Source organism: Zosterops lateralis, assembly GCF_965231275.1.
Source record: "Zosterops lateralis genome assembly, chromosome: 27".
Lineage (NCBI taxonomy): Eukaryota > Metazoa > Chordata > Aves > Passeriformes > Zosteropidae > Zosterops > Zosterops lateralis.
The window spans coordinates 344,350-367,306 of NC_139787.1; the positions used below are offsets into that span (position 1 = coordinate 344,350).

The 22,957-nt window shown below is 48.2% G+C and overlaps 1 protein-coding gene across 12 annotated transcripts; it reads left to right on the top strand.

The window, feature by feature from the left end:
* Positions 1-1,444: 1,444 nt before the first annotated feature.
* Positions 1,445-21,115, top strand: ARNT (aryl hydrocarbon receptor nuclear translocator). 12 transcript variants are annotated; one of them, XM_083878919.1, is made up of 23 exons: positions 1,445-1,512; positions 6,407-6,515; positions 8,072-8,116; positions 8,891-8,935; positions 9,730-9,774; positions 11,804-12,017; positions 12,219-12,432; positions 12,519-12,620; positions 12,705-12,804; positions 13,134-13,199; positions 13,283-13,392; positions 13,764-13,840; positions 14,002-14,136; positions 14,578-14,652; positions 15,456-15,607; positions 16,491-16,601; positions 16,786-16,861; positions 17,261-17,384; positions 17,664-17,763; positions 18,138-18,294; positions 18,518-18,677; positions 19,110-19,264; positions 19,937-21,115. In XM_083878919.1, the coding sequence occupies exons 1-23, from the start codon at positions 1,488-1,490 to the stop codon at positions 20,024-20,026; spliced, it is 2,487 nt and encodes an 828-aa protein (XP_083735045.1). In that variant the 5' UTR covers positions 1,445-1,487; the 3' UTR covers positions 20,027-21,115. The 12 variants fall into 12 exon arrangements, with proteins under 12 accessions (XP_083735045.1, XP_083735049.1, XP_083735053.1 ...); XM_083878923.1 differs by having other exon boundaries at positions 19,113-19,264; XM_083878927.1 differs by having other exon boundaries at positions 18,138-18,243.
* Positions 21,116-22,957: the final 1,842 nt, after the last annotated feature.

Consider the following 22,957-nt stretch of genomic DNA (forward strand, 5'->3'; position numbering starts at 1 on the left):
AGCTCCAGGAACCCTTCAGATGTCTCTTCTCACCTCCAGGAACCCCTCAGGTGTCCCTTCCTGGTTCCAGGAACCCCTCAGGTGTCTCTTTCCCAGCTCCAGGAACCCCTCAGGTGTCTTTCCCAGCTCCAGGAACCCCTCAGGTGTCTCTTCCTGGCTCCAGGGATCCTCCAGTTTATGTCCCCCACCACTGAACTCCCAATGACATCCCTGAGGGCAAGAACAAGTGGGGATTCATGGAGTTGAGGGGGTCAGAAACACCCAAAAAAAAAGGGAAAATGTGGCTTTGAGTCCCCTCTGCTCCTTCCTTACCTCCCTGCAGGCAGTGCTGGGTCTCTGTCCCAGCTCCTCTGGCTCCAGGTCTTCATGAATTCTGCAGGAAGGTGCTGGCATCACCTTTCAGACCTACCCAGAGGATTAAATTCCCACCTTGCACTCCTTTCTCCCATCGGGAAAAGGCTCTGGGTCCCTTTGTGGGTTTACCTGGTGACTTGGGGTGATTTGGGAAGTGTTGATTCATCCCCAAAATTCAAAAATGTTGCTTGTGAGAGGATTTCAAGGTAACTCTTTGCTTATATTGGAATAGACTTAAAAAAACTCCTGGAAAATGCATTGAACTGGGCTGCCCGTTTGGATCTTGTAAAACGGCCACAGGAAACCCCCAGAACACCCAAAATATGCCAAAAATCTCCTCCGAGTTTCTTTATTTGTCCCCTCTGAGAGAAAAAAAGAATGATCACTTTGGGAACACAGTAAAACTTTGTGAAAAATAGAATGATCACTTTGGGAACACAGTGAAACTTTGTGAAAAATAGAATGATCACTTTGGGAACACAGTGAAACTTTGACACCCCATGAGCTGGGTTTGTAGGGGTTTTCCAGACATTTTTCAGCAAAGGACGAGTTTTGGGGTCCAGTGGGTGGTTCTAAATCCTGCTCCTGACTCAAAAACCTGTTCCAACCCCAGTCCCAGTTCCAACCCAATTCACACGAGTGACGTGGATCCGAATCCTCATTCTCTGGATTTTAGAACCCCAATCCCAGTTCCAACCCAATTCACACGAGTGACATGGATCCAAATCTTCAATTTCCTGGATTTTAGAACCCCAATCCCATTCCCAACCCCAATCCCAACCCTAATCCCAACCCTAATCCCACTATTACGTGACGTCATTAGCTCCACCCATTGTAGCCACACACCCCCCAAGCCCCGCCTCCTCCCCGCTGTGGGCGTGGCGCTGCCGCGTTCTCCCCGCCCTTTGGCCATGCCCTCCCTTTGTCCCGCCCCCACCCCTCCCTCTGGACCAATAACCGTGCTGCATCTCCCCTTGTCCCTCCCTCCACCCCCTTATTGAACCAATAGCAGCCCGGCGCGGCTCTGACCCCGCCCCTTACCGGCGGGGCCGTGAGGCCGGCGGAGGTTTTCCTGCGCCGCCATCTTGGCTCGGCGGAGCGGAGACGGGAGGGGGCGGCCCGGGAGCCCCGCTATGGCCGCCACCGCCGCCAGCGCGGGTGAGCCCGGCCGCGGCCGCACCGGCGGGGCTGGGGAGCGGGCTGGGGGCTCCTCGAGGGGCTGGGGGCGTGAGGGGGGCTCTGCGGGATGAGCGCGGGCTGTGGGAAGGCCGGAGAGGAGCCAAGAGCTCTGAGGGGGCTTTGGGAGCCTGAGGGCGATGCTCAGGGGTGGGGACCGTCCTTTGGGGCTCTGAGAGGAACCTTTAGGAGTCTCTGAAGGGCTGAAGGGGCCCGGGAGGGGCTGACAGGGAGTGAGGGGCCCTGACAGGGGCTGGGGAAGGGGATGAGGGGCAGCTCTGGGGGGTTTATACCGGGGTAAAATGGGATAACGGCATGGGGGAGTCAGGGCTGTGTTATCCGGGTTTGAGGTGCTTCGAGGAGCCCCTCGAGATGGGGGATCCCCTGGCTTTGGGGTCCCTGGGTTTCCATCATCGCTCATCTGGGTTTGTTTTCCTTCACGGCTTCTCTCGGTTTTACCCCTCCCTTTTTTTTTCACTGAGGTTTTTTTCTTAATTCCTGACAAAAAACTGCTGCTCTGGTGTGAAGGTTTTGCACAAATTTCTCTCTCTCTGAGCTCAGTGAGGGCCCGGAGCACAATGTTCCTTCCCTCAGGTTTGGTCCCCAGAGTCCACAGGAAGCCACAGGGAGCTGGCCAACCCTGATTCTTGCCAAAAAAAAAACCCAAAAAAAAAGCCTCAAATATGTGATTTTATCGAATTTCTGGTTGAAGTGAGCTTGTATCGAGATTAACTCCGCATCTGTGAAGTTGTAATGGATTTACAATGTAGTGGTTGAGAGCAGGATTTGAGCTTGTTTGTGTTTTGGGTTTTTTGGGGGGTTTTTTTGGTTGTTTTTTTATTATTATTATTATTATTTGAGTTGTTTTTTGTTTGTTTTTTGGGGTTTTTTTTGTTTGTTTTTTGGGGGGGTTTGTTTGGGGGTTTTTTGTTTTTGTTTTGGGATGTTTTTGGGGTTTTTTTTGTTTTGTTTTGTTTCGTTTTGGTTTTGGGGTGGGTTTTTTTTGTTGTTGTTGTTTTGTGGGGTTTTTTTGGGGGTTTTTTTGGGGTTTTTTTTGTTTGTTTGTTGTGGGGGTTTTTTGGGGTTTTTTTGGTTTGGTTTGGGGGTTTTTTTGGTGTCAGTTTGTGCTTTGTGGCTCGAGGGTTTTTGTGTGACGTGCTCAGATTTTACCCAGAAATGTTCACTGACGCTGCTGAAAGATTCTGGGGTTTTTATTTTAGTGTTTTAGGAAGGTTTTGTGGCTTTTAATGGTGAGAAAACGCATTAGGGGGACTCAGGACGGACAGTTTAGGGGGAAGGAAGATACTCGTGGGTTTAAACTTATTGTGGAATTGGGGTCTTATGGTTTTTTTGCATAATAAGAAAGTTTTAAATGCTGAAAGAAAAGAGAAAGAATTTTCAACATCTGTGTTTAATATTTACAATCGTGGGCAGGGTGACCGATATTCACCCAAAGCTTTTTACACACAGGGAGGGAAATACACGGAGATTATTGGAGAATAAATTCTGAAGAATTCTCACAAATACTGTGGGGCTTCTTTTCCTTCATGTTAAAAATCAGACTCCAGTGAATGCTGGGTAACGCCCCAAAATACCCAAAATATCTTCATTTCACCCCCTTAGCAATGGAAGAAACGTTATTTTCTTAATTTCTGTATTTCTTCCTGGGGAATGTTCCCATGGGGATGAACGTGCTGAGCTGGCACTGCACGGGAACCTCAGACAAGCTAAAAACCTCCTGCTTACTTAAAAAAAAAAAATCAATTTAATGTAGCCCAGACACAGAAATGGAGATGTTTTGTAAATAAAAAGCCACAAAAGCAGAAATATCAAAGCGTTGTAGTTATGAGTGAAATGCAGAATAGTTTTAAGGCTGGGTTATCTGCTCCAAACTTTTTGGGAGCTCACAAACGGGTAAATTTAAAGCAAATACTGTGAGATTTGATCTCCAAACACGAGCCTGGCAAAGCTTTGGCACAGCCCTTTTTCTTCAGCAAAAAGTTTTGTACAATAAAAAAATATCTTTAATAACCGCGGCAGCCCCCTCTCGTAAATCACAGCTGGGAATATTTGCTGTAATTTTATTTTGGAGCTTTTTTTTTTTTTTTTTTTTCCCCTTTTGGGATGCCAGTGGTTGCAGCAGAGCCTTTCCCAGGGAGCCTGGAGCAGTGGGGGGGAAATTGGGATTTAAATTCCCCTTACAAACATCTCTTTGCTCCTCTTTTCTGGCTTTAATTACACCCAACACATGGTGTGGGGAATCAGGGATGGTTCTGGGAGGGGCTGGGACACAGACACGGCTCCAGGAGGGTGGAAACCCACCTGGGGATTGTTGGAATTCTGAATTGACACCTCCAGGAACAGCGACAGCAGCACTGCCCAGGAATTCTGTGCTCCAGGAACTCACCTCAGCCTCCGGGTGCTCCTGTTTGGATTGGGGAGGAGACACAACCTGGGGAGGAATTCTTTGTGTTCCTGAATGTTTCCCCAGAAATCCCAAAGGGTGGCAAAGGCAGAGCTCTTCCCGTGCTGTCCCTGGTTTTGGGAGAGGCCGTGGGCTCCCTGCAGAGCAGGATGGTGCCAGCTCCTGGTGCTGAGCCTCAGGGAAAGGGAAAAAATAATTATTTCGGCACCTGGTGTGAGGCAGGGGATGCTGATCCCTGTCTTGGGCTCCTGGGGAATCCTGAAAGGCTTGAAAATCAATTCCCCGTGTCCCCCTCAGCCCCGTGGGGAGCCGGGCCCAGGGAACAGCTCAGTGTCACTTCCTTCCCCTGCCAGAGAGGAAATTCCTTCCCCTCAAGAAAGGGATTCTCCTCCGTGCTCCAGGAACTTCATTTCTGTTCCCACCGTGCCCAGATACGGCTGGGGGAAAGGAGGAACTTTCCTAATTTGCTTTATTCCCGCTTGAAACTTCATTTTGTTAAACAAAACCCTTCGAGGTTTCACTGGGGCATAAGATGTGGGGCACAGTGGCATCTGAGTGATCCAAAATTGAGCAGGAAAAAGATGGGGAAAGGGTTTCCACCTCTGGTGTTGTTGGTGGGTGGTTGTTTTTTTTAATTTTTTTTTTTTTCTTCTTTTTTTTGGTTTTTTTTTTTTTTTTTTTTTTTTTTTCTTCTTTCTTTTTTTTGGTTTTTTTTTTTTTTTTTTTTGGTTTTTTGGGTTTTTTAGGGTTTTTGGGTTTTTTTGTTTTGTTTTTTTGGGTTTTTTGTGGGGTTTTTTTGGGTTTTTGTTTGTTTGTTTGTTTGTGGTTTGTTTTTGTTTTTGTTTTGTTTTGTTTTTTTTGTTTTTGTTTTGTTTTTTTTTTGTTTTTTTCCAGATGTATTTTTGAGTTCCAGAGGCTCCTGGTGCTGGATGGGCCGTGCTCAGCCCCGTTTTTGGTTGGGATTGTTGTTTTTGGCTCCCTCAGCTGCCAAGCCTTGAGCTGGATGCTCGTTCCATACTGTAGTCACCCCTGGGAAATCCTATGGATTGGCAGGGAAAAAGCTTCCTCAGCAAGGCCAGCTGCTGGCAGGAAAACAAACCAGGCAGGCAGAGAGGCTGGGAACATTCGTGTGGTAAAATACGTTTAATTTTGGCAGAAATGCCAGAAATTTGGGTAAAGTCCAGGTACATCACGGAGGTGATTGTACAGCTCCACTTTTAGCTGTAAATAAACCAATATCCAACTCTGGAAGTGAAATTAAACCATTGTCAGAACTGAAATCTGGTTTGTGGAGTGAAGAGGAACGTGGGAACCCCAGTTTAAAGCCCATTTTTTCCCTAATTCATTAAACCTGACCTCAGTTATTCACTTTGTCCCCCCAGTTGTGGCTGTTTCCTGCCCGAGCTGCTCCTGGTGCTGTTGGGGGTGGTTTGAGAAGCCCCACACTGGGGTTTTTGGGGGTTTTTGGGGTGTCTGGGTAACTTTGGGATCCTTCTGCCTTGACAAAGCAGAAGTGGTTTGGGGGCTGCATCAGGCTCAGTTTGCAAAGGTCGTGGTGGAGATTTTTGGGCTGGAGCAGCAGTTTTGGGGCAGTTTCGCAGCACGCTGACAAACCCACAAGTGTTAAAATGAGCACAGAGCTATTTATTTTATAAATAGGGGGAAAAAAATGTGTATAATGGATTTAAAAATTCATTTTGTGACGTGGAACAGACTGTTTGAATGTAGAGGAACACTGGCTGGGCTCTGATGGTGATGCTGGGATATCAGTTCAGCATAAACCACCCTGAGCACGCCTTGAACAGCTGCAGACCCCGTTACCTGTGCTCTGAACAACCAGAATTGGGGGAAAACGCAGGAAAATGGAATGCTGGAATCACAGCCTGGTTTGGGGTGGAAGAGAATGCAAAAATCATCTGAGCCATGGCTGGGACACCTCACACTCATCCAGGGTGCTCCAGGCACTTGTGGAAGAGCACAGTAGTGGTGCCCACTGGTCTGTGCTGGTGAAAACCAGAAGTGATCAGGGTTTGGAGGTTTTGAGGTGCTTTATGAGCGTTTTTTAGTTCATTCTTTGTCTCAGATTAGGAAAAAACCCTCTGCAAATCGGCGTCATAAAGGAAACTCGCAGCTCTGCTCCTCCTCCCTCCTTCACCCTGCAGCCTCAGCCTCTTCCCTGCTCCCTTCCCAGGCTCCTCCTCTCTTCAGAAAAAAAAAAGACACCACATCTTTTAATTTGGCAGCCCCAGCTGAGGAAACAGCAGCAGCAGCGTGTGCTCCAGCCCCTGGGAGCGGCAGATGAAAGGACACAGACACACATCTCCCCAGCTCCAGCCCCCAGCAGATGCTGACACACAGCTGCTCCCGCTGGGGCAGCGTTCCACTGAGCCAGAAGGACACAACACTGCTCGATTTCCCTGATTTTTTATTTTATTTTTGTTGTTTTTTTAGAGATGGCATCGGACGTGTCCTCGCTGGGCGCAGCCGTCGGCTCCGGGAGCTCCTCGGGAGCCCAGGCTGGAGGAGCTGTTGTTCAGAGACCCAGCAAGAGGCGGCCTGGGTGAGTGAACTGAGGGCTGGGGCTGTGGGAAAAGAGCCTTTTTGGGGAAGTTTTGTTCTCCAGAAAGAGCAGAGGGGCAGCTGTGGCTGCTTCTGGTTCCTCCAGGTGGGCTCTGTCCAGTCCTTTTCCCTTTGTGGTGTGTCTTTGTGCCAGTTACATCCCTTGAAGACGGAGTTAAGTGACATTTTCAGAGGGGATTAAAAGTTTTGCACCTCACAGAAGGAGTAAAATACACACCAAAGGTTGAGAGCAAGACAGAAGTTGCTGCAAGACCTGGGGGGAACAGAGAATCTGGGGTTTGGGGCTTTACTCCAACCTTTGCAGCTGTTGCTGTCCCTGGGAGGGGTAAAGGGGGAAGCCACAATGTGCTTGTGGGAGGCTTTTTGTTTCCTAAAAATGCCTTTGCATGAATTCAAAGGGAGTTGAGTGGCTGTTCCCAGATTTCTGGCACAAGAAGTTGCCTCGTAATTTTCGAGCCAACTGAAATCTGTCTCTCTGCCCCTCCCAGTCACTCAAACTCTTTCCTTCAGCCCCATTTGGTGTTGTCCCACTCCCCTGCAGCCCCTCCTGTGCTGCCTGCTCTGCTGCATCCAGTTTTCCATCCCAAAAGGAAAGGGGAAACACCTTCTGTCCCCCCAGTGAACTGGTCAGAAGTGGGGGTTTGGCCCTGTGTGAACAAATTCTGCACAAACAGGACTTTAACTCTAGGAAGATTTTACCCTCATATTTTATTTTATTTTATTTTACTTTATTTTGTTTTATTTTACTTTACTTTATTTTACTTTACTTTATTTTACTTTATTCTATTTTACTTTATTCTATTTTACTTTATTCTATTTTACTTTATTCTATTTTACTTTATTCTATTTTACTTTATTCTATTTTACTTTATTCTATTTTACTTTATTCTATTTTACTTTATTCTATTTTACTTTATTCTATTTTACTTTATTCTATTTTACTTTATTCTATTTTACTTTATTTTACTTTATTTTACTTTATTTTACTTTATTTTACTTTATTTTACTTTATTTTACTTTATTTTACTTTATTTTACTTTATTTTACTTTATTTTACTTTATTTTACTTTATTTTACTTTATTTTACTTTATTTTACTTTATTTTACTTTATTCTATTTTACTTTGTTTTACTTTATTCTATTTTACTTTATTTTACTTTACTTTACTTTATTTATTTTCTATGCACCCAATCCAGGCTTTTGAGCAGGGAATGCCCCGTCTGTAGGCTGTTGAGGGTCCCTGGTTCTCCCAGGAGATCCAGGCTTTTGGAACAGAAGGTTGGGGTGCAGTGGATGCTCCAAGTGGGTTTTCTTCCTTTGGAACTGTTTTTGCTTCCCTGTTCCTGACAGGCCCCTAAAAGAAACCCCTTCCCAAACTTTGTTGGTTGTTTCACATTAGGATCTCTAAATTGCATTGGGGTTACTTAATTTTTCCTTTCAGGAGTCATCTGCATCCACGAGGACAGACAGTAAAGTAATTTAAATAAGAAACCACTTGGTTAACAGTTACCTTTTTTATTTTTTTCTGTTTTTCAGGCTGGATTTCGATGATGATGGAGAAGGGAACAGTAAATTCCTCAGGTGAGGGAGAACATGACATCCAGGAGTTCCTGTCCTCTGCTCTGTGTGTTTTTCCTGGAGCAAGATCTTTCTGCTCCCGTGACTTTTCCTCTTCTGGAAGCAGTGAGAACAGCTCCAGTTCCTCAAACTCTTCCCTTTCCCCCCAGTCAGCAATATTCCTCCATCTCTGTGGCTTTTGTTTCTGCCTCAGACACTGTGAATTAATCCTCATCTGTTGTGAGGATGTTTCAGCTGCAGAGACATCCTTATTCCTGAGGAGCTGGCGAGGGTCTCCTCGTGATCCATGTGGAGCACAGAAGAGTTGGAATATTTTCTGTCATTTATCTGTAGCCTCAGTGCACAGTTTAGGGTTGAGTAACTCCAGTGATATTGGAGTATTCCCTGTATTCCTGTGCTTTAATTTTATTTTGGATGGCCATGGAATGGTTTCAGGATGGTGAATATAGGATTTACCAAGAGAAATTCTTGGATGGAGGTTTTTATTTAGGTTACCTTTATCTCTCAAGTGCAATTTAATCTGTTTTTTGGTATGGGGTTGAATTGAGTGTGATCCCACTATCCTTAAAACCCTGTGGAGGTGATGCCAATAGTTCCCTCATAATGTTTGGAGTGATCAGTGAATTGTCTTGCCCAAAAAATAGCCAAGTTGGCCTTTTTAAAACCCCAGGCTTTTTTTTTTTTTTTTTGTGGGAGTTATTAAACCATATTTTCTCAGTGTTTATTTTTGGGAAAAAAAGGAAGTGTAAACACTTTAACCTCTCCCCCTTTTCCTAGATGTGATGACGACCCAATGCCAAACGATAAAGAGAGATTTGCCAGGTAAGAATTTGATGTTTTTAAAGCTTTTTGTGCCAAAAAAAAGCCACCCTTAATATTAGAGGGATCGTGCAGCACCCTCCTCACCATCATCTCTCTTTGAAGGTGCTCCAAGGGATCCACAGATACTCCTTGATGGTTTTTTGGGGCCAGTTCTTTGAGTGTGACAATGACATTTCTCTTTTTCACCATTCCTTTCAGCTCTGGCCTTGGACTCTGCTTCTTTTCCCCTGCTCAGAAACTTGCAGAGATTCAAATTTCCTTCTCAGTACAAGTTTTCCTTGAACAGGGTTTGGTGGCACACGTTGTGATTTGTGTGTTTTGTGGGGAATTACACAAAAGTTGTAAGGAATTGTAAGTTGCCAGGAGGCCCAAAAGATTCCCAAAGATTCCCCAGGATTTGGGGGTCACTGTCCTGCCCTTACCTGCCAAAGGGCTGCAGGGAATTCCAAACTGGGATTCTCCAGCTTTTTAAGTGGTTTGAGTCCTTCTGAAGTCAAGCAAATCAAAAATACATTAGAAATATCAGAATACTTCTAGTATTAGAAATAAGCAGATTAGGTCACAGCCTCAGAAAATGTTTTAAAACTCCCAACACATCAGGCACCGATTGAATGTGGAATGTTGCAAACTAATGACTGTTTTATTTTATGGCATTTGCTCCTCTGCAAAACAGACCTGTCCCTAGGCTGGGTTTCCTAGTCCATCTTTCCATTTTTTTTTTTTTTTTTTTTTTTTCCATTTCTTTCAACTTTTTTTTTTCCGTTTTTAGCTTAGCTGGCTGATTTTATTTTTAGGTCTGATGATGAGCAGAGTTCAGCGGATAAGGAGAGACTTGCCAGGTAGGAGAATGGAGATTTCAAGCATGGACAAGCAGAGGTTTTTTTTTCCTTTCCTTAATGTTTCTCTAGGCATCCCTTCTCTCTCTTTTTTTTTTTTATTTTTTTTATTTTATTTTATTTTATTTCCCCTCCTTCCCTCATCTGCTGCAGAGGATTATCAGACTCCTGGAAATGGCTGTGAAATTTGGATTAGGAAGGGAAAGGCCTTGAGGAAAGGCACACCTCATCCTTGGAAGAATTTTTAGGGAATAGATGAAAGGATTTATTTACCAAAGGCTGCGGGGTTGGGCTCCTGCTTTCTCCTGTAGCTTTGCTAACCTGTGCTAAGTACAGTTCCTCTTGTCCTGAGCCAAGGTGCCAAGTTGTCCCTCTGGGAAGGTTTTGTGTCCTGGGAATGCTGCTGGGCTCTCAGAAGAGGCAGGAAAAGGTGTGTTAGCTCAGGTGTTTTCCTTCCAGGAGAGGTGGTGTCACTGGAAACAGGATTTATTTTTTTTTCCCCCAAGTTTCTATTAGTAATTAATGAGAGGCTGTGCTTGAAACTACCTGGAATTGTGCACCAGGAATCCTGAGGACACCTGTGCCCAGGTGCTGGTGATTTGTCACCTGTGCCCACCTGTAACAGCCTTAACCCCTGTGCCCTTCGTTTTCCACCCTACAGACTTCAGCCAGTTTGGGGCAGGTTTGTCTTTAAACCAAAACCTGACCCCCCCAAAGTGCCTTTGCTGAAATATTTGAGATCAGGAAGGCACAGAATCCCATCTAGCCCTGCCCTGTGTCAGTGGGAAGCCATTTTCCCTTTTTCTGTCCCTCCAGGGCTTGTCCCAAATCCCTCTCCAGCTCTCTTGGAACCCCTTTAGTCACTTCTCATCCCAGGGTGGACAATCCCAGTTCTTCCATCCTTTCCTCATGGCAGATTGGCAGTGGGCAAGTGAAATGTAAATATCTGGTGATTCTCCAGTAGCTTTTGTAGTAGAAAGGGTCTTTGTTTTTCACACCTGAGCCTGTGAGTTTAGAGAAGCTGCCCGACTGAAGGGTGAGGTCACTGAATGTCTGCACACGCCTCGTAGTGATAAACGCTCCATTTTTGTGTTTATCCTGTTTATTCACCCGCCTATCCTTGCTCCTTCCGACACTTCCATTTCATTTCACTTCCCACCACGTGCTCCCTTGCACCTGATCCATCCTTCTGTACAGGAAACCTGGCTTTTAAGCTCTGTTTTGGAAAACCCACCTTAGTTAAACGGACAAAAAGAACCAAGTTCTGGTCTGTGGGACTGACAGGAACTTGTGCCCTGTGAGCCAAAGGGGTGCCAAGAGCCTCTTTAGGTGACAGCAGTGGCTGCAGTGCCTCTTTAGAGGTCAGTGCCACCACCCAGGTGTGCCCAGGTTGGTTGGCCTTGATCACCTGTGCAGAAATGAGGGGTAACCTGCTTGGAAGCTTTCCCTGCTGTGGTAGTGACAGGGCTCTTGATGTCACCACTGAGAAGTGGCTTCCCAAAGCTCTGCAAGGTGAGACTCGGCTAATTCAGGTCACTCATAATCCTGGGCTGGCTGGGCTTGGAGGGAGCCTTAGAGCCCGTCCAGTCCACACCTCCCACTAGCCCAGGTTGCCCAGAAGAGCACAGGTGCCCAAGTTCCAGCTGCACACCTGGTGGGTGCTGCAGGTGATCTCCTCCACCCTGGGATGGACAGCCTTGAGGTCACCTGCAGTGAGGTGACCCCGCTTTGGGAGCAGAGGAGCAATTCCTTTGGCTTCCTGCAGCATTTTGTGGTGGATGGGGAAGGTTAGCCCTGTTGCCAGGTTCCAGGGAGCTGCTGTGACTTTGAGGAAGGTCCAGGTGTCGTCCTCTCCTCCTTGCCCCCTGTCTCCACGTCCCCTGTGCACGCCCAGCATGTGAGGCTTGACTCCTAATCCCGACAGCATCTCTGTGTGTGTGTCACACCCGTGCCAGCAAAACACGCCTGAGGAGCCTCTCCCACCCCTGCTTAACATCACCTTCCTCCTTCTCTCCTCCTCCACCTCGGGCAGGGAGAACCACAGCGAGATCGAGCGCAGGAGGAGGAACAAGATGACGGCCTACATCACGGAGCTGTCGGACATGGTGCCCACCTGCAGCGCCCTGGCCCGCAAGCCGGACAAACTGACCATCCTGCGCATGGCCGTGTCCCACATGAAATCCCTGCGTGGCACTGGCAACACCTCCACAGACGGCACCTACAAACCCTCCTTCCTCACCGACCAGGTCTCTGCCCGTATAAAAAGTCACTGTTTTTATTAAGCCCCCTTAAGGTCCTGGAAAGTCACAGCGAGGTGTCCCCTTCTGATCTCGGCCTGGGAATTACAGCAAGGGGGAAAATGAAATGATGGGTGGGTAAGGGGGAAAAATGTCCAAACCCAGGGTGTGTTTTGGCCGTGGAGTTAAGAGGAGTGTGCCTGTCTGCAGGAACTCAAACACCTGATCCTGGAGGCGGCCGATGGCTTCCTGTTCATCGTGTCCTGCGAGACGGGGCGCGTGGTCTACGTGTCGGACTCGGTGACGCCGGTGCTGAACCAGCCCCAGTCCGAGTGGTTCGGCAGCACCTTGTACGAGCAGGTGCACCCCGACGACGTGGGCAAGCTCCGGGAGCAGCTCTCCACCTCCGAGAACGCCCTGACAGGTAGGGCAGCCCTGGGCAGGGACGTGAGGGGCTGGCAGGTGGGGACAGCCTGCGGAAGGACTTGGATTAAACCCTTCCCTTTGTAGAGGGAACCAAGCCCTGGTGCCTTTCTACCAAGGATGCTGCAGCCCCCCCAGAGAATGCATCTAAAGGTACCACCAGTGACACTCGTGTCCTGCCAGTTCCCAGTACGTTTACCTGGCGCCACACCTGTCTTTGGTGGAAGGACTCCCCAGTGCAGCAGCATCTCCTTTTTTCTTCCTATTTTTTAGGTCGTATCCTCGATTTGAAAACGGGGACTGTGAAGAAGGAAGGGCAGCAGTCCATGAGGATGTGCATGGGCTCCCGGAGGTCTTTCATCTGCCGAATGAGGTAGGAAGGAATTCCCTGAGGAAATCTCTGAGCCTAAAGCAGAACTTGCTCCCTGACCCTTCCATGCTTTTATTTCAGCTTTTTTTGGGCTCTTTTTGATGTAGAACATGGCTGAGCTTTCCCTACAGTCCAGTTCTTGAGGTGTTTGTTTGCCCTGTTGTTATAGAAGATCCAATTTAAAGGAACAATTAGTTTTAGCCCCAAGTGTCACCTCCCTTGAGTTCTGCAGAACGAGGGGGTTTGTGTGATGGAAAGTCTTCTCATTCAAGATATCCAAATTATTTTCTAGATAAATTATATTTATCTAATCCTTTCTAACCCTGGTGCAGGTGTGGCAACAGCTCTGTGGATCCGGTCGCTGTCAATCGTCTCAGCTTCATGAGGAATCGCTGCAGGTAAACGATACACAAATAGCATATACACATCCAACCTACAAATAACACAGCTGAACACCTTCCCTCACCTTCCCCCGCTGCAGCACAACCCGTTTCTCTCTCCCAAGGAATGGTTTAGGTGCAGCCAAGGATGGGGAACCTCACTACGTCGTCGTGCACTGCACAGGCTACATCAAAGCCTGGCCCCCAGCAGGTAACTACTCACCTTGTGTTCAGCTGGGCTGGGTTTAAGAGCACACGGTCTAAAGTTGCCATTCCAGGAGCTGAACGTGCCAGGAAGTGCTTTGCAAACATACCTGTGACTTTTATTTTAAGATTCACCTAATTTTTGCAGGCGAAGCAGCAAAGATCTCTGTCGGTAGAGGATGAAATTAATATTGAACTGTCTGATGTGCAGCTTTTGCTGAAATTCAGAGATTTTCATTCCTTCTGGTGAAAAAAGGCGGGGGGAGCACCTTAATTTACAAAATCTCTTCATGGGGCAGGGTATTGAGTTACTTGAATCCATTCCTCTGAAATGAGCATTTTCTGTACTAACCCTGCTGGAATTTTTGGCCCTCCCAGGTGTTTCCCTGCCTGATGATGATCCTGATGCTGGCCAGGGCAGCAAATTCTGCCTGGTGGCCATTGGCAGGCTCCAGGTGAGTGCCCTGTTCTCCTTTACCAACTCTGCCTTGTCCTGGGAGTCCCAGATTTAAACTGCCCTGTCTGAAAACACTCCCCAATGGCCACAAATCCCAGTGCAGGGATTTGGCAGCTCAGGGACAGCGAGGGTTGGTGACTCTCCCTGTATTCCTGGCAGGTGACCAGCTCCCCCAACTGCACAGACATGAACAATGTGTGCCAGCCCACAGAATTCATCTCCCGACACAACACCGAAGGGATTTTCACCTTCATCGACCACCGGTGCGTGGCCACCGTGGGTTACCAGCCCCAGGTGAGGACTTTTAAGAGCTTTTTAAGAAAAAAAATACTCTTTAAACTTACTTTTCCTTCTACATCGTGGCTCTGCTCGTCCAACAGAGCTGATAAACCATGCCCAGGGCTTAACCCAGACATGTGTTTCTTCTCCATTGGTTGTTTTTCCATGTGTTTTTCCAAGTCCTTTGATCATGGGAAGGCTGGGTGTCTCTGGATTATGTCAAATGTCAATTAAAGCGATTTTTTGCCTCAAATCGAGTTAAAGATCAAACATTAATCAACGGCTGTTGTGCTTTTCTTTTTAAAAACAGCACACCACCAGCTCTTGTTGCTTGGGTTGTGTAACAGGGATTTGGGGGGGGAAGGAGCAGGAACTACCTGTCCAAAGAGGATTGATTATGGAATCTGCCTGCCAGATGAACTTGACTCAAATCTCTCACAATTCCTCGAAAAACAGGAACTTTTGGGGAAAGACATTGTGGATTTCTGCCATCCAGAAGACCAACAGCTTTTACGGGACAGTTTTCAACAGGTAAAAAAGCATTGTAGCTGCCCCTTTGCATGCGGGGTGGAATTCAGATTGGAGTTCATTCCAAGATTGGAATGTCTCGGAATTGCTTGCAAAGCAATGAAATTGACTGGAAAAAAAACCAAGAAGAAAAACAAACCTTAGATAATCCTCCTGTGCAAACAGTTGCAGATTCAGTCATATCATTCAATGCAGAATAAAACAGAAGCGTCTGATGTCTTAACTCCTGAATCCAGTCTTAACTCCAGCTCTGGCTGCTGGTCCAGTTGGCTTTTAGGGCCAGGGATGTGGCTCCCAAGTGCCTGCTTGACTTGGCTGAAACCCTGGTTCATCTCTAGGGCCCAGCCCAGTGCTGCAGAACCCGCAGTGGAGGTGGTTTTCTTGCCCTGTTGTCGTTACTGTTATTTCTGAGGGCCTTGGACTGGTGGCAGGGCAGGTAAGGCTGCCCCTGTGCTTTCATGACTCCAAAAAAAACCAGCTGCTCATATCCATTGCTCCAAAACCTGTTGGAATGGGAAGCGACAAGCATGTGTTTTCATTTCTTGGAGGCTTTTTCATACATCTCACACCAGTGCAAAGAGATAAGAGAAGTGAAGCCAGAAAGGGGATTTTAATTCCCCTCCTGTATCCTTTAAGGAATCAAGCTGTCCCGAGGGAATAATGCCATTTAGTGTGAGATGTGGTGGTCCAGGTGTGAGGCAAAGGGCCATCGCAGGGGTCTGGGGGGGAGAACTCGTGCTCAGGTCGCTCTTCCCCACCTTTGATCAGGTGCTACTGATGTAATTCTATATATATATTTTTTTTAGGTGGTGAAGTTAAAAGGCCAGGTCCTGTCAGTCATGTTCCGCTTCCGATCCAAAAACCGGGAATGGCTGTGGATGAGAACCAGCTCGTTCACCTTCCAGAACCCCTACTCAGATGAGATCGAGTACATCATCTGCACCAACACCAACGTCAAGTGAGTGCCTGGAGGAGGAATAACCCAGAGCTGGGCAGCCTCAGCCTCTCCCCCTCACCAGCTTCCCGTCAATTTGTACAGCTCTGGAGAAGTTCCTAAGTCCCTCCAGTTCCCATTCTCTGCTGGGCTGTACCAGGCACTAGAGGATTACAAAGTGCAGGAATTGTGATGCCTTTGGCTGTCTCATGTGGCTTAATAAGCTGCCAGAATTTGGCTCCAGCAGTGCCTGAAATTAGTGAAATCTGCCTTAGGATGCTCTTGGATTCCTGTGACAGCCCAGAGAGTCCCAGCTTTGGGAATGTTCAGATCTGTTTTCTCTTTCCATGAGGGAGCTCCACACCCCTTAGCAAGGACCAAGGAATTCTGTGTGATCCAGAGCTGCAGGCTTGGCAAGGGCAGCTCCAGCAGGCAAACAGAAGGCTGGATTGCCTGGGAAAGGGAAATCCAGGATTTTTTTCTTTTGCCACGAGGCAAAGTAGCAGTGCTTCCCTGCAGGGCTGAAATCTGCTGCAGGCCTGATTTCCTGCCTCGTGTCAGAGCTCTCTCTTTGAAGTTCTTCCTTCCAGACACGGCCATTCCCACATCCAGAATCCTGAAATCCCTGTGGAAGTTCAGAGCAGAGCAGCAGTGTCTGTGTGGTTGTGTTTGAGGTGTGCAGGGACTGAGAATGGAGGAGGGAGGCACAACCTCCACATCTGGAAATCAAGGAAGGGAAACCAAGTGGAGACTCGCTCAAAAAAACTCAAATGGAGTTTTGTCCCTCACTCAAATGGGGTTTTGCATCTTTGTCCCAGACAACCACACCCTGCTACACACAGGACCCAGCTTTGCTACCAGTTGGGACTTTTTAAGTCTCTTTTTTTTTTCTGTGTTTGCTTTGAAGGAACTCGAGCCAGGAGTCTCGGCCTGCCCTGGCAAACTCCATGCCAAGGCCTCAGCTGGGGCAGAGCGTCAGCCTTCCCCTGGACATGGGCACGGCCCCACTGCCCTCAAGGTCAGGAGGAGCTCAGCTCCTTTTCCCATTTCCACCTTCCCCTCACACACCTTTGATTCCCAAATTCCCTTCTTTGCAGCCAGGAACTCGAGGCTGGCTAAATCCCTGGTGTAACCCCCCAGAGCTGTTCCCTTGGGAATTATCTTTAGCAGCCTGTGTTCCCCTGTCACACTTTCTATTTTAGGCAGCAGCAGCCACCCCAGGCAGAGCTGGAAGTGGGCCCGGGAAGGGAGAGCTTGGCTGGCTACGAGCACTCACAGGTGAGTCCAGAGGGATTTGGGCACTCCCTGTTTGTTGTCCTGCACTGTTTAAAGTCACCCTTTTGCTGGGGGTTTAAAGGTTGAGGTGGGGTTTGAGGGGAAGGTGTTCAAGCCTTGGGTGTTGCTCAGTTTATCATGTGGAATCATAGAATCACGGAATAATTTTGGGTTGGAAGGAATCTAAAAGTCCATCCACTTCCACCTCTTGCCACGGGAACTGGTCTGCAACCAGACCTGGCTGCTCCAAGTCCTGTCCAGCCTGGCCTTGGAGACTTTCCAGGGATGTAACTGAGCATCCCACTATCCCAGAAAGCATTATCAGGATGCTGGGAGCAGCCAGGCCCCCTCAGCTGCTCCCTGTGCTGAGGTGAGAGCAGCTGGCACCGTGTCCCACCCCAGGTGCCCGTCCAGCCCGTGAGCGCCGCCGGCCCCGAGCACAGCAAACCCCTGGAGAAGGCCGAGAGCCTGTTCAGCCAGGAGCGGGACCCACGCTTCGGGGAGATCTTCCCTGGCATCAGCACAGGTGGGTCAGCAGGCACAGCTCTGCTCTCCTCCTCCTGCCTGCTCCTGGTCACATCCTTCCTGCTCCCAGCCTGCAGTGGATCGCTCTGACCCCAGAGAACCTCCGTGCAAAAACGGAGAGGAAATCAAATTAAACAGGATTTAACAAAGTCATCTGGAGTCTGTGTCTGGAGGAGGAACAAAGGAGTCTTCCTTCACGCAGACGTGTCTCTTCCAGCTGGTTCTCTGTCCCTGTTCCTGAGGTGTCCCAGCCCAAAAATGACTCGTGCTCTCTCTGCAGACCAGAGCAAAGCCATCCCTGCCAGCACCATGCCAGCCAACCCGCCCCTCTTCGCCCAGGGAAACACCTTCACTGCTGCACGGCCCTCTGAGAACTTCAGGTGAGGCTTCACCTGCCCAGCTCCTGCCCCTATTCTGTTTTCTCTGCTGTGCCTTGAATCTGGGTGCCCACAACCCCAGCAGCTCCTCTCAGTTGTTTCCCAGTATAGAATCATGGCATCAGTTAGATTTTAAAGGCCCTCTAAGATCATCAAGTCTGACTGTTAACCCATATTTACCACTAACCCCTGTCCCCAGGTGCCACATTCACACTGTTGGGACACTCTGGGGATGACCACTCCACCCATCCCATATGGGCAGAGTTACCCCAATTCTCGGGCTCATTTCCCTCCACCAATAACTTGAGCAGAAGGGTTTGGTGCTTCTTCTTCCTGTCAATGCTGTTCCACAGCCTCAGCCTCCTCTTGTGTTGCAGGAGCAGCAGCATGGTCCCTGCAGTGAACATCATCCAGCAGCAGCAGCAGCCCTCGCCCGCTGGCCGGATCTTACCCCAGATCTCCCGGCACTCCACCCCAGCTCAGGTCAGCGGGACCACCTGGGCTCCAGGGACACGGCCGGTGTTCACACCCCAGGTAGCACAGCCCGAACCCTCAGGTGTAGGCCCTGGCTCCCCGCTGCCTTCCAGACCCTGCTCTCCATGGGGGAACCATCCTGCTTCCACTCTGCGGCGCTGCGTGTCCCTGTGCTTCCTCCTTTGGGACTAATCCAGCAACTCCTGCCTGAGCTGAGGGTTGGGGGGTGAATCTGTGCCTTTTTCTCTTCCTCTCCCATGTTTTTTTTTTTGGTCTCTTACAGCAAGTGGCATCGCAGACAGTGAAGACACGGCCTCCTTCCTTCGGCATGGGGACATTCCAGGGCACGCCGTCCTCCTTCAGCTCCATGACAGCGCCAGGATCCACGGCCTCTCCCACCACCGTGCCCTACCCAGCCCTGGCCAGCCGTGGCACAGGCTTCAGTGAGTAGAGCTTGGGGGGAAAAAAAAAGCCCCTGGGAGCATCCAGCTGTGGTGGGATGTGCTCTCTGTCATTTTTTGTGGATTTTGGGAGTGCCTGAATGCTGGGAGTGGAGGTGAATCTGTGCTTTGACTGGCACTGGTCACCTTCAGTCATCCTCCAACCACAGAGTTGGACTTGGTGGTCCCTTCCAGCTGGGGATAATCTGGAGTCATCCCAGCCACATGAATTTTGAACCATTTTAAGGCTGACTGTGAGGAAACAAACCCCTCTGGGGGAGTCCCTTTATTCTATCCCATGGCAAACACCTGGATTCCTGTGGCAGGAACTCCTGGAGGGCAGCCAGCTGTGCTGCCCTTCCCAACCCCACGAGAGCATCAGAAAAACCACATTCCCAAAGGAGGAATGATTCAGTGCCTGTGTTCTCTGTCCAGCAGCCACGGAGGCAGCGCAGACCCCGGCCCCGTTCCAGCCCCGCGCCGCCGACGCCGTGGGGATGTGGCCACAGTGGCAGGGACAGCACCACGGGCCAGGATCTGGGGAGCAGCACGTGCAGCAGCCCCAGCCCAGCCAGCCTGAGGTCTTCCCAGTAAGATACGGGGCTTTTTTAACCTCCCGGTCTGGTGGGATCCACTGGTCTTGAAGCACTCAGAGTTTGTCACCCAAAATCAACTGGGGATGTCCCAAACTCTCCTGGATAACCTGATGGAGCTGGGAGTGGGGAGGGCAGGACTGACTTTGTGTCTTGGTCTGTTGCAGGATCAGTGTGAAATTCCAGAATTAGCCCTTCTAATTCTAATTAATTAAAAAAAAAAAAAAAAAAAAGCTATAGTCCAGTGAAATTAAGATAATTCCTGAGAATTCACAATCATCTCACCCCAGCTTTCCCAGCAGTTGGGAAAACTTAATAATATATTATATTATTAATATTAATTAATATTATTATTAATATATTATTAATATTAATATATTATTATATAATATAATAAATAATAACTTAAATTTGCTGCTGTCCTTAAATTTGCCTTGGACACAGACACCGTGTTCCCTTGGGAAAGGGACCGGTTTGGTCCATTCCTGCAAACCCACTGGCTAAATTCCCAACATCATCATGGGACCCTGGAATTGTTGAGGTTGGAAAAGCCTCCGAGATGGAGTCCAACTGTTATTTCCAATCTAAACCTCCCTGGCACGACTCGAGGCTGTTGGGAGCACATGATATCCCAGTTTGGATCCTAACTCCCTGCTTGTCTCCTCACAGGACATGCTGACCATGTTGGGGGACCAAGGGCCCAACTACAACAATGAAGAATTCCCAGAGTTGAACATATTCCCTTCTTTCTCCGAATAAAACGAGCCTTAGTGGAAACAACACAAAGCTCTACGCTATCCACACGTAAAAGGAAAACAGACAAGTCTTTTTTTTTCTCAAGGAACTGTCTATAAACACTTCCCACCTTGTGGAAACAGAGCTCCAAGGAGGGATGGCCGTGGAGGAGGAGGGGGTTTGGACACCTCATCCATGTGGGATTGTTCTGGAAGCTTCAGGACTTGAGAGCCACGAGGCTGAAGGAGGCCCCGTGTTCCCAGAGCCACTCCCAAGTGGATTTCTTTGGGAGGGATTCCTGTCTGGATCACAGACAGCCCTTCCAAACTTTTTTTTAAGGTGGCTTTGACTGTTTTTTTATTTCATTCTCTGCCGTGACTTTTTTTTTTTTTTTTCTATAAAACGCAAACTATCGGAATTTTTAAATACTGGAAGAAACTCTTCCAAGTGTTATCCCTGTAAACACAATCCTGGAGGATGCTTGAGTAAGAATCCGTGTCCTGAGCCAGTGTTTTCCTCCTTTTTGGAGGGATTTTGGCTGTTTTTTTGTTACGGCGTCTCCAGTCCGGGGTGCTCGATGTGGAGATTCCTGTGTTTGTTTGGAATCTCCTCTCTCCTGTGAACTGTGCAATGAAATCAGTGTGACCCATGACCCCCCCCTGCCCCGTTATCCCGGGATAATTAACAAGCCATAAAAATATTACCCGTGTAGCTTTCTTCTGGATGAATCCGTTTTCCAGCTGATGGTTTTCTGTGCTGCCACAAATTGATGTTTCAACAGGGTTTTTTTGGGTGGTTTTTTTTTTGGGATAAAACCTGCTCCACGCTGTCCATGGAATTTTATCACATGTAGATGAGTTCCTTGTCCTCGTTTTGGAGCTGGATGTAGGAGAATCCGTGGATTTGATCAGGGAATTGCTGAGAAACTCTTGTATTTTCACTACATTTGCTCACTCACCATCTCCTTAAAGAAGAATTCCTGCCATGGGATGATCCTGTTGCCAAATCACAAACTGTAAGAGGAGAGAGCTGGAAAAGTAGGGAACAGAATGAATTTTTTATATATATATATATATAACTATATATATAAAATTTTTAATTTTTAAACATTGAGTTGGAATCTTCTGGCTTTTTCCATGGGAAAAAAAAAAAAAAGAAAAAAACAAACTTGTGGCCAACCCTGCTCTCCTCAGGGGCTGGAAGAACCATTTGATTCCCTCTTGCTTCAATTCCAACAGGAAAATGAATTGCAGAGTTGGACTTGGAAGGAAACTTGGCGCACAAAGGCAGCTGGGGAAGAATCCCAAGTTTTTCTGGAAGCCTGGTTTTGTTTTGAGTGGAATGTGGGTGCTTCCCCCCTTTCCCCTGTATGCTGGGGGGGCTCTGAGACCCCCAGGCTGGTTGTGAGTTTTCTCTCTGCTGGTTGAGGGCGAGAATGGGGAGACCCTCCCTTTGCAGGAGCTGATTCCAGAGCTGCCATTCCTCAGTAATATCCACGTAGGAAGCTTTGAAACCTTTGTGTCACCAACCCAGAGAGATTCCTCTTGTAAGTGGAGCAGGAAGCTTTATTTTTTATTTTTTTTCCCCCTCTGGAAAATTAATACTTGAAGATTTTTTGGTTTAGTTGTTTCTTGGGTTTTGTTGTTCTTGGGTTTGTGTTTTGGTTTTTTTTTTTTTTTTTTTTTTTTTTTTTTTTTTTTTTTTTTTTTTTTTTTGTGGTTTTTCTTTGTTTTGTTTTGGGGTTTTTTGTGGGTTTGTTTTGGTTTTTTTTTTTAATGGGTAATTTTTTTGGGGGGGTTGGGGGTTTGTTGGTGGGTTTTTTTTGGTTTTTTTGGGGTTTTTTTTGGGGTTTTTTTTGTTTTGTTTTGTTTGTTTTTTGTTTTTTTTTTTTATTCCAAATTTCTCTGTGGGTAAGTGGGAACATCATCCCATTTGGAGACATCCTGTTCTCCACCCCATCCTGTTATCCAGGGAATCCATTCCCAGCAATAACCTCCTCACCAGCATCCATCACATCCCGGCCTCTTCCCCTTCAGCCCCATAAAGGAGGAGGAAAATTCCCATTTTCCTGAGCCCTTTCAGGTTCCTTGGCTGCAACCCCCCAGATTTTCCAGATCCTGGGAGAAGGAAACCAGCTGGAGCAGCCAAATCTGTTGGGAAGGAGGATGAGGAGGGGCTGACAGGGTTCAGGCTGGGCCCTTCTCCCCTCTTTGGGAATTCCAGTGCTTGTCCTGGGAGGGAATTTTATCCTGCATTCCCTGGGGAGACAGGAGCTGAACCCCCCTCGGGTGTGTCCCAGCCCCAGCTCTCTCAGCCCAGTGAGTGGATTGAGGTTTTCCAACAAGAGAATCTTCCCTTTTTCAAATCTCTGTCTGATTTCTGCATCTTTCTGTCCCCAAACTCCTGTTCCCTCCCTGTTTTGTCCTCCAGATCCCCCTTTCCCCCAATTTGGCCCCCAAGACCCCATCCCACTATTTCCCCCTGTCCATAAACCTCCTCCTCCCGTTTTTTACCCCCAAAAAAATCCTCCTAATCCCCAATTTCCCCCTGTAGGTCCCCTCAGTTCCTGGTCACTCAGTGCTGTGTCAGGGCCTCGTGCTCTGGGCGATGATTCCGCCCTGGAGCCCCGGGGTGACTCAGCCCCCCGTCCCCACAGAGCAGCCCCAGGTCACACAGGGGTGACCCCTGTCCTGGGGGGACCCCCTGGGGAAGGGGTGACAGGGACAAACCCCACCTTGGTGCTGCTCCATCCCCCTTTGCCCTCTCCCCTCCTGCTCCCTGGGGTGGTCCATCCTCGTTCCCACGGCCGGAGTGTGACAGTGACAATGATGATGATGATGTCGATGTCCCCAGTGTGACACGTCTGGGACAGGGCACTGGTGACACCGGGACGTTCCGCCCTGTCCCGGCAGGGGCCGCGTGACGCGGTGACAGTCACTGCAGAAAGCACCGTCC